Raw genomic sequence first — 10,476 nt, forward strand, 5'->3', positions numbered from 1 at the left:
CCCCCAAAAAAAAAAACACACACAAGAAAAAAAACAACAGTATGTATTACTGACTACTTGGTTGGAGATTATGACATTGCATACGGGAAAAAAACCATACCTGCTCCCCCTCCTCTCCAGGATCCATGAAAGGGTCTGCTTGCTGGTCGTGCCGCTTAAAAGCAGGTTGGAAATTCTTGTGGCTTTCTGTTGCAGGTTTCTGTCTCTTCTCGATCCTCTTGAAACGCCAGCTTCCCCAGTCTTTCCATATGTAGCCTTCATCTCCTTTGTGGTCGTCAATGCGGCCATGACTGTTTGGTGAATCGAACTGCATAGCTGCCTAACTTATCAACGTTCTTTTCCTCGAAATCATGCATGACCAGGGCTAAAAATCTATACAATCTTAGGAAGTCTGCTGCTTCGTATCGCCTCTCACCAGTCTACATACATCATGTTTTTCTTCACGTTTTCGAGAGTACTCATCGAACCAGTGACGAAGATGGCAGACTGATGCTCCGTCGCCTTTATCCAATTTAGGGCATCTCTTGGGGCTTTCAGACCCATGCACATGCTGGACGTTGTTATGCTAGTGAGATACCTGACTGTATGACCCCGTTTACACGGGTGCTGAAAGCTCATCCAGATTTGACGCCACGCTGTACTGATCCATCTGTGACGATGACTACGTCGCCCTGTTCACTATTCTCCTCTTTTAGCGTCTCAGCCTCAGCATTGGCTGCCCTCTGTGGCCACTCACGACACTCTCTGCCTAAGGTTGCTACCATTCGAGTATACGTCCCTAGTGTGTCAGCTAGTATACTAGCTGGGTACCCGTTCCATGAACGGACTCAGAAGAATCGATCGTCAAGTCATTTTCACTTAAGACAAAAGTCTGCAAATGATCAATTGAAAGAGAGATTTAGGTATCACCTGAAAGAGAAATTTAAATATCACATGAATCATGTTTGCAACCGCTCTATTTGTAGGAGGTGGGTCCATTTCTTTGCTGGGAATACCTGTGCTGGCAATTCCGTCAATCATTTCAGGGTGAATCTTGGAATCAGGAATAAGCCGTAGAAGCATGTTTGCGTGGGGGCAATCAATACTCTTTTTTGGAACTCGATGTTGTAGATTCATGCGTGCAAAGTCCCCAAACAGCCTTTATTGATAAGTTGTAACATTTTTAAAGCTTTAGTTGAAACACTCTGACAATCAGATCTGGTCTGTCATGTGGGCGCTGTCCAGCTTGGAGTTTGAGGAAATCTCTTCCCAATTGGGATTTGTGGTGAAAGTGACAAATAGATCTGGACATCCAAATCTTCGGACATAGGACGTTGAGTCTTGTTGTTTTTCGAACCTGTAGCGCGGTCCTCCAAAATAAGAAGAAGGCTAGATGACGTTTTGCCCGGCATTGTTTGGGTTACCATCTGCACCGGACATTGTGTCTCTAAGTTCTGGATAACCGTCTGCCATGAGTCGCTTCTGTTCTCTCCAAATAAATTGAAGGCGTTCACATTCAATCTTTGCGTAAGTATCGACAATATACTGCTGAAAGAGCCGACGTGCTTGCAATAATTAGGTTCTTTGCCTTATGAAGAAATGAAAGCAGTTGAAGTGAAGTTGTGATATTTGTGCAGGCTTGTAAATTTCAATCTGAGATTCAAGCTATCACTTCCACGTGGGGAAAGCAAAGGATACTGCAAACAGTCATAGGCCATATACAATTCTGAAATCTTTTACAACTGTTCAGTTCTAGTGTGAAGCACAGTATCTCGGTGTCCAACAGAATTGTTGGGCATATGAATAGCAGCTTCATTCAGAGTTGATGCATTGTATGTCCTGTTATGAGTTCGCAATGGTCGCGCCGCCTCACTTATCACAATTTGAAATTCTCTTTGCTCCGGCTTTTGGCAAATTCAGAGGCACATTTCAATTCCTCAATGTATTTGTGATGTTCATTTAGCACCTCCTGAATGTCAAGTAATGTGGTGCGACATAGTCCATCTGTGATATTGCTCCTTTTTTCAACATGTTCGTCACCATCAATGAAATAAATTTGTAAAAAAGAAGACTGTGCTTCATGGGATGGCCCTAGAGGTTCAATACGATGACAAAGCTGACCTAGGATTCTGAATTGGAGATTCCATCCTGTCATCGCAACTTCTTTAAAGCCAAGTGAGGTCAATTGAAAGGCACTATTGTAATTCCAAAGTTTTCTAAGAAATGTGCTGAGCCAGTAGTAACACTTTCAAAGAGTAAAGCCAAAGGCAGAGGAAGTGCAGGAAAAGGTTCGAAATCAACTTTTCCATTTCGCCAACACATTCATCTAGCTTCTTCGTTACATTTCATTGCATGACAATGCTGGCATTGAAAATTGAGCTCCCCAATGTATGCTTCCTGTCTAAAATTGCCTCTACTGACCTGCATACAGTTGAGCCTGGGCACAACAGTTTCTGTTGTTGTTGTATTTTCATTTTCATAATCTTCATTTCTTGCAGTATAGGTAGCTTTATCTGATTCTGCCATGGCTATAGTATCTGTGACTCTAGTTCTAGATCTAGATCTCGGTGTTGCAATGCATCTATTTTCTAAATCACTGTCATTGTCACTTACTTTAGTTTTTTTCCGTTTCTGTCTAGGAGTCAATCTGCCAATAGACTCCCCTCTGTGAGAAAGTGGTATTTTTTTAAGAGATCATATTGAACAACAGAACTCATAATGAAAAGAAAGTCCGAAACTTGTGACTGGACGCATCACTTGTTTATAATAGCGTCTCCAAAGATTAGACCTAAATGAAACTAATGAAAAAAATGGAAATTAAACTATAGTGACTTCAGACACCTTAATAAGAGGGTGCACCCTTAAATGATTCTGAAAAACTGTAATTTTTTTCAAATTCGAAAGTTAAGCGGTTCGGAAGTTTTAGTCGACTACAGCGACGAACTTTCAAAAATGTTACTTACGTGGTTGTACACTCCAGAATTTTAAAGGTGTGGAAATGGCGTCTTATAAGACGGACTTTCCCAAGATTAGATCTAAACGAAACTAATACTTACTTTTACTTTTACTTTTTCATCCTCTGTTGCTGTTAAGCGTCGAGGGGAGATGCAGTTTTCTATGGTAGGCCAGCTCCGCAGCTCCTTCAGTTGTTATTTTATGTTTTCTAAGGGTTTCCTTGCCACCCTCGATCCACCTTTTGGGTGGCCTTCCTCTTCCTTTATTGCCTGAGTGCTTGGTGTTGTAAGCTCTCAAGGCTAGCTGATCAGGTGACATGTGTAACTGGTGGCCAAACCATTTTATCCTCTATCTTTCTATGTAACGCAGGAAAAACTCAGTGCCGATAGCTGCTCTTACTTCTTCATTTCTCTGCCTGTCTCGTCTTGTGATGTTAAGGGTTCTGCAGAGACATTTCATTTCGCATGCGGTGATTTTGCTTTCAATGGGTTTTGCTTAAGGTCCAGGTCTGGCACTGATAACGTAATGTTGGTACGAATATATAGGTGATAAGCTGTCTCTTTGTGTCCTTGGAGATGTTTGGATGAGATAGAAGGGGTGCGAGCTAGAAGGTGACAGCGTTGGCTTTTTGTGTTCGCATTTCTATTTCTCTGTCTATGGACCCGTTTTCAGAAAAAGTGCTGCCAAGATATTTAAACTCTTTCACCTGTTTCAGTTGTTTACTATTGACATGGATGTTCAGGGGATTATGGTTTCGGCTCACTTTCATAATTTCTGTTTTTGATGTGCTTATTTTCATGTTGAATTTCTCACAGGTGTTGTTGAGTTCGGTATTGTGATTTTGGAGGCTTTGTTGGTCATGATGAATTAGACATTGGTCGTCTGCGAACAGAAATTCATTTAGGCTTTCTGGGCTTTGGTTTGCTTCTTGCGTTATTGTGTCCATATATATTATAAACAGGAGGGGAGATAGAACGCATCCCTGTCGTACTCCAGATCTTACTTTGAACCAGTCTGTATTTCCTTCCTTCGTTTTTACTGAGCTTCTGCTGTTGGTATATAGAGCTCTGACATTATCTAACAATTGTCCTCTGACGCCATACTTTTCGAATGTCTTCCAGAGTTTTGCATGGTTTACTCTGTCAAAAGTCTTCTCCTGGTCTATAAAGACGATGTTGGATTCTTTGTTGTGTTCTCTTGTTTTCTCGCATATCTGTCTTAATGCGAATACGGCATCCGTGCATCCTCTTCCCTTTCGGAATCCAAACTGAGCTTTGCTCAGATTTCTTTCTACAATAGGTCTTATGCGCTGCTCTAGTATCTTTGCACACATTTTTCCTGAGTGGCTTAACAATGAGATTCCTCTATATGTTGTGCAGTCGAGTTTGTTGCCCTTTTTTCCCACAATAGTACCACTATGGCTTTCTGCCAGTCTTCTGGGCATTTTCTTTGTTCCTAGGCTCTGTTAAAAATACGCCTCAGCCACAGTATACCGGTGTTTCCACAAGCTCTTATGGCTTCCGCTACGATGTCATCTGGTCCTGGGGCTTTCTTCTTGGAGCTGGTCTTGAGTGCCTTTTCTATTTCACTGGGAAGTATTGGTGGTTTTGTTTGATCTCCATAGGATGGTTGGAACTCTACTTGTTGTCCGTGGCAAGCGTCTGGGTTGAGCAGTTCTTGGGAGTAATTTTCCCATCTTTTCTTGATTGCATGTTTGCCGAGAATGGCGTTTCCCTCTTCATCATTGAAAATGCATGTCGGGTTGTATGGGTCTTTCCTTATCAGCATGGTCTTCACATTTTAAAAATTTTTCTTGCGCTTTCCTTGCAGATTTGGTCAGTTTCTCCCCATATATTTTCCATGCAATTTCTTTAGCAGTTTTGATGATTCTTTTGATCTCTCTTCTGGCTTTCCTGTATTCTATATAGTCTTCTTCTGTCTTTGACTTCTGCAATTTCTTGAATTTCTTCTTTTTCATTCTAATTGCTTCTTTGGTTTCACCATTCCACCAGCATGTTGTTCTGCCTATGTTTCCACCTATTCGTTTTGTGCCACAATTGTTTTTTTTAGTATTTCTGACAGGGATGCTTTGAATATTTGCCATTCGTCTTCTGTGTCCTTGATCTCAGGTGACAGTTTAAAGTACTCCTTGGTAATGTCATCCTCGACTGCTTTCTTGATGTTTGGTTCTTCCAATTTTCTTAGGTTAGTCGTGGTTTTTCCCCTGTTTTTCTTTGTTTGCTTTACGTTGTTGGTTGTGAGAGTAAGTATCAAAGGTCTATGGTCCGTGTTGATGATGTATTTTGGAACTGCTCTTGAATCTTTGGCTGCATGTCTTTGTTTTCTGCGCATCAGGATGAAATCAATTTGTAAAGCATGGTTCAGGTCACTCCATTTGTACCAGGTCTTGATTTGCCTTTGTCTATGTTGGAAACATGTGTTCGTAATAATCATGCCATGCTCAGCGCATAGGTTTAGTATCATTTCTTCATTGCTGTTGCAGTCTGAATTTTTATCGCTGTGGGGTCCCAAGTACTCTTCCCATGGGGTTCTTTTTCGTCCAACTCTGCCATTTAAATCTCCCAAGATAAATATATCTTTTTTGTTCTTGAACGAAACTAATGAAAAAAAAATTCTTTTTAAAAATGAAAAAGAGACTTCAGACTCGTTACTATAACTGTGCACCCTTTAAATGATTCTGAGCCACCTTTAATTTTTGCCAGATTCGAAAGTAAAGTGGTTCTGAAGTTTTAGGCGACCAAAGTGACGAACTTCCACAAATATTATTATGTATATAATATAAATTGATTATATATACATATATACATTGATTATATATACATATATATGAATTGAACGCCACTGAAAACATTTTTAAAAGATAATTGAAAAGACAAATTAATATGCTCTGATAGTCATGGTCTTTAGAGACACAGGTGAATAGTTGATTATTTCCCAAACCCACGCATGATATTTGTTATTTCCGTGAGAACAGTTCATCACAGTACAGTAAACTATGGTTGTTGAAAATGTCGATTATGTGCTATATTACTAAAGTAAAACAAACATATTTACCTGAAAGATGACTCTTTGCTGTTTCTAAACAACAGTCCAGGCTTTTTGCAATCAAGACGCATCAAATTTGCGAAGCTGATCGCGAGTTTTGCCTCCACCTAGCTCAAGGTAGAAAATCTGCCTAAAAAGCACCGTTTTAATCCGTGCTAAGGAAACAATAATCTCAGCCCCCAGCCCCTAATTTTCTCGTTCTCAATCTTTCTTTCTCTAAAGATAGGAACTCTGCCAGAAATCTGCACCATCATGTATTGCTTAGACAGTAACGACATTTGGCAGAGTTGCAGAAGGGAGCTTGCGGCCAGGGGAACTTCTTGTGGCGTTGGAAAGGTCAGTAGTTGCTTGACTGTTTGTTTGTTTGCTTGTTTTGGGTAAGTGTTTTACGGCGCTCACAACTGCATAAGGTCATATGAGCGCGCGGGACACATTAAACATTTTCAGCTGGTAGGAAATTTCGAATTTTGTCCGGGTGGCGGTCGAAGCCTACTCTTATCGATTTTAGACCACCAAGGGATCTTTAACGTGCAGTACTTGTACAAGGGACCTCTGAGAATTTTTGCACTTGTCCGAGAAGGCTAGGTGTAGATCTTTCCTACCAGCAGATCTGGAGTGTGGCTGAAAGACAGCAGTAAGAAGGAGCCAAGCAGTAGCAGTAGAAAGGCTGCAGAAAGAGTCAGGAGCCCAGAGGAGGGGGCAAAGGAGGTGAGAGGGTGGGCTCAGAAAGTGGAAACGAAAGCAGACGACTGAACATTGCAAGAGATTTGGAAAGAAGGTGAAAGGACACCATTTTAGAGAAAAAAATGTTTCCTTCGTTACCCGGATTCGAACCCGGGACCTTTGAATGAGAGGCGAGCACCTTAACCTTTACACCACGAGAGCCCCCCCCCCCCCCCCTTTGATGTTTATTGGTTGATCCATTGTATGTTTCCCAGAACGCTGATATCGTTTCATAATGATATTATGATGTGTTCTTTGGTAATGATATAGATTGTAAAGCGCGTAGAGCTTGCTGATAAGCGAGTGTTTGCCATTATTATTTTAAGTATTGTTGTTTGTTTGACTGCTTGTTCGTTCCTGAACTGCTTTTATAGATGTTTTCTTCGTATTGTTTAGCTTTTTCATTATGTGGTTGTTATCGTTGGTTGTTAGGAAACATTTGGGGATGGTGAGGGTGAAGGGGACATTAAAGAGGGGTGGGGTGATAACAACAGCTGAAATTAAAAAGGATCGATATAGTTTTGACGAGGATGGTGTTGATGATGATGATGTTGATGATGATGATGTTGATGATGATGATGCTGATGATGGTGATGTTAAAGAAAGGGTCAGAAAGACAGACGGACAGGCAGACAGACAGACAGACTAAATCAGCCGCTTTGTCAACGACCATATTAGATTACTCACGGTGAAATCAATATGTTTGCTATTGTCACTGAAGGGGGAGACGACTTTTTATTGCACTGGCAGTTCACCTAATAATAATTGATCAGCCATCAATCTTAGCTTCTCAAAATCTATATACAATCGAAACTGCTCTAATGACTACCCGCTCAATACAATCACCCGTACAAATGCCTTCTTCCCGCCTTCCCATATTAGATAGACAGATAGACAGATAGATAGATAGATAGATAGATAGATAGATAGATAGATAGATAGATAGATAGATATAATAATATGATATATTATGTTCTGTAGCGTCTAAAAGAAACTTGAAAATGTATTCACCCAATCATCGTGTTTAAGCCTTTCATTATCCACTCATGCGCATACTATTGCTATATATTGCTTAATAAATTCAGAATCATCTGGCACATTAATATTTCATCTATGATAAGAGTCGCTCGAGATATGATCTTTCAAAATTAACCTTTAAAAAAATCAGACTTGACAGAATTGTGCGAAATAAAAGAAACGTAAAAGAGTGTTTGTGGAGGTAATGAGATGCATCAACATTTGTTAAATGAATTTATGTTGCGTATTAAATGAATGGACAATTTTACTCTCCACCCCCAAAAAAACAACAACAACAACAACAACCAATATGTTATTACGATAGTTTCAAGAACATTGGAAAACTGAGCAGTCACGAATACCACGAAAAACACGGACTTAACATTAACTTGTTCATTAGTATTTTGTTTAGGAGATATTGGTTTTATGTAGCGCGCGAACCCTTTGGGCATCGACTATATTGAAGTTTGGACATAATCTTCAGTCAGTTCATGCTTAATGTCATAGAGAGTTACAAACACGGCGTTTGAATTGGGAGCAAAGTAGGGTTTCTTCAGCTTAAGTTTTATAGGGCTCAACATAATCTGTTCGATTCATATTAGGGCTGTTTACTGGTGCCCACTCCATCGCTGTGATAATGTCATATTCCAAGTTGTCTAGTGGTGTTGGCCCGGTGAGAAGGCGCTTTGTAATACGTAAAGATGCCTACTAAAATGACACCGTGACGAAATATGGGCAGAACATGACGTTCCAGCCCTTGCACGACGTAGACCTCTCCAAATTAAGCTATCCGTTGGTTTTGGTCATTCTAGCCAGAACACCCCAAACCATATAGCTGTTTCTTGGCCTCTGTTCCACACTGAATGATGATTAGGTCCAAAATGTTACTAAAACAATTCATGCTAAAAAAAATAGCTGACGAAACCATTGGCTCCTAAACAAAATACATAATGATATTAAGAGCATATTTAATCTTAAGTCCAGGTTTTGTGTGGTATGTGTGACTGCTCTATTTTCCAATCTCTTAGAAAATATCGTAACAACATATTATTTTACATTGAAGAGACAATAATATTCTCCTTTTATTTGGTGGCCAATACATGCCCATTCCACAAATGTTGATGCACCCCAGTATACGTGCGAACACACTTTTTTCTTAAATATCGCACATTTTTTGCCAAGTCTGGTTTTTTTTTTAAAGTTTTATTTCAGTGACACTCTTACGACTCTTACCATAGAGAGCACCATAATGATGCCAGATGATGCAGAATTCGGTTCGTTTTGAATTGTTATGCTGCATGAATAGGTAGTGCAAGGCTTTACGATGATGATTGCGTGAATAGATTTTCCAAATTTCTTTTGGACATAAACAATATTCTATAGTGACAAGGTCTAAGGGCGCCACCCGAGAATAACTTTGTGACTTTCTTCAGATATGTATCAACGGTGCATGTGTGTATGAAGGATATACTGAGCCATTGGACGGTGAGTCGTACAATATTTATTTGTTTGTTTTAGTAAGGATTTACGCGCTTGCAACTGCTTAAGGTAATAAAAAAAATAAGCGCCTCGGGGTGGATGTCAACTGAGAAGTCCAAACGGGGAAGTAGGCTTACTCTGCTCACCTCTCTAGCGTCAACAGCTCAAAGTCTGTTTCGACTATCAAGGCACTCCGGAAATAGCAGTTCACAAAAGAATAACTAACATACAAAAGAAGTAGAGGAAAAATGACTATAGTAAGGATGAGAGGGGGGGGGGAAGCAGCAGTTTCCCCCTATGTTGTTCCGGCACAGTATGAGCATGACAATGATAAATCACCCCATTTCTAATTCTACTGTGCTTAAGAACTTGTTAATATCCCCCCTTTGGGAATGGCCTAAAGACAACTTCAGTCAGTAGCACTGCCTGGTGGGTGGGAATACAATTTTTTTCTCCCTTGGGTTTACTGTTGTTGTGTTGTTGTGTTGTTGTGTTGTTGCTGTTGCTGTCCTCTAATGTTGCGGTTACTGTTGGTATTTTTCTTTTCTTTTCTTTTCTTTCGTTTGTTTGTTTATTCGTTTTGTTTTGTTCTTCATTTTAGCTTCTTACACGACCTTTTTGGATAGAGTAGGCAGGATTATCGTTAGCTCTGTTTGGTATCTTTCTGAACAAAGACGAGGATGATGTTGCTTCCTATCCACAAAAAGAGCACTTCTTTTAATATATTTCAGGTTGTTTGAGAAGTTTTCAAAACTCTTTTTTAACCCTGGCAAATGCGCTTTTCCTGTAGATAGATAGGATAAGTATGCGCTTGTGTGATACGTTTTCTTTGTTTCTTCAGTGTTACCTTTTCTGTTACATTGCAAAATGTGGCTGCTATTGTCACTAAACGTAATTTAAAGTCATATAAACCGTCTTTTGCTGACACAAACAAAAACAAAAAGTGATGGTAATATATTATTGGACTTCAAATAACTACCAAGTGCGGGCCCATAAGTGTGTCTGTCGCATATTCCACTGTCATCAATTTCCTTTTCTCTTTTGTGTCATGAGTAATGGCCCGTGTCTCGCTGGGAGGCCAAAATGTGTTTGCAACACATAATATTATGTTTTAATAGACCCACCTCATCCCAAAACCTTTTTTTTAGTCTAGAATGTGTGGGTATCGAGTCGATGTGTCTAACTTTACGCAAACAAAAGTAGCAAAATGGGTTGGATGTTTTCAATTAAATGTTGATCGTTTACATTCATATCCCC

At 39.9% G+C, this 10,476-nt stretch overlaps 1 protein-coding gene across 1 annotated transcript in view; it reads left to right on the plus strand.

Moving 5' to 3' along the window:
* LOC101848909 (A disintegrin and metalloproteinase with thrombospondin motifs 5) overlaps window positions 1-10,476 on the plus strand; it is a gene marked incomplete in the record, with an annotated part of 64,859 nt that overhangs the window by 31,739 nt on the left and 22,644 nt on the right. Inside the window, 2 exon segments of the mRNA XM_013086722.1 lie at window positions 6,223-6,336; window positions 9,174-9,225. Coding sequence (XP_012942176.1) covers window positions 6,223-6,336; window positions 9,174-9,225 — 166 coding nt within the window.

Source organism: Aplysia californica, unplaced genomic scaffold, assembly GCF_000002075.1.
Source record: "Aplysia californica isolate F4 #8 unplaced genomic scaffold, AplCal3.0 scaffold00496, whole genome shotgun sequence".
Taxonomy (NCBI): domain Eukaryota; kingdom Metazoa; phylum Mollusca; class Gastropoda; order Aplysiida; family Aplysiidae; genus Aplysia; species Aplysia californica.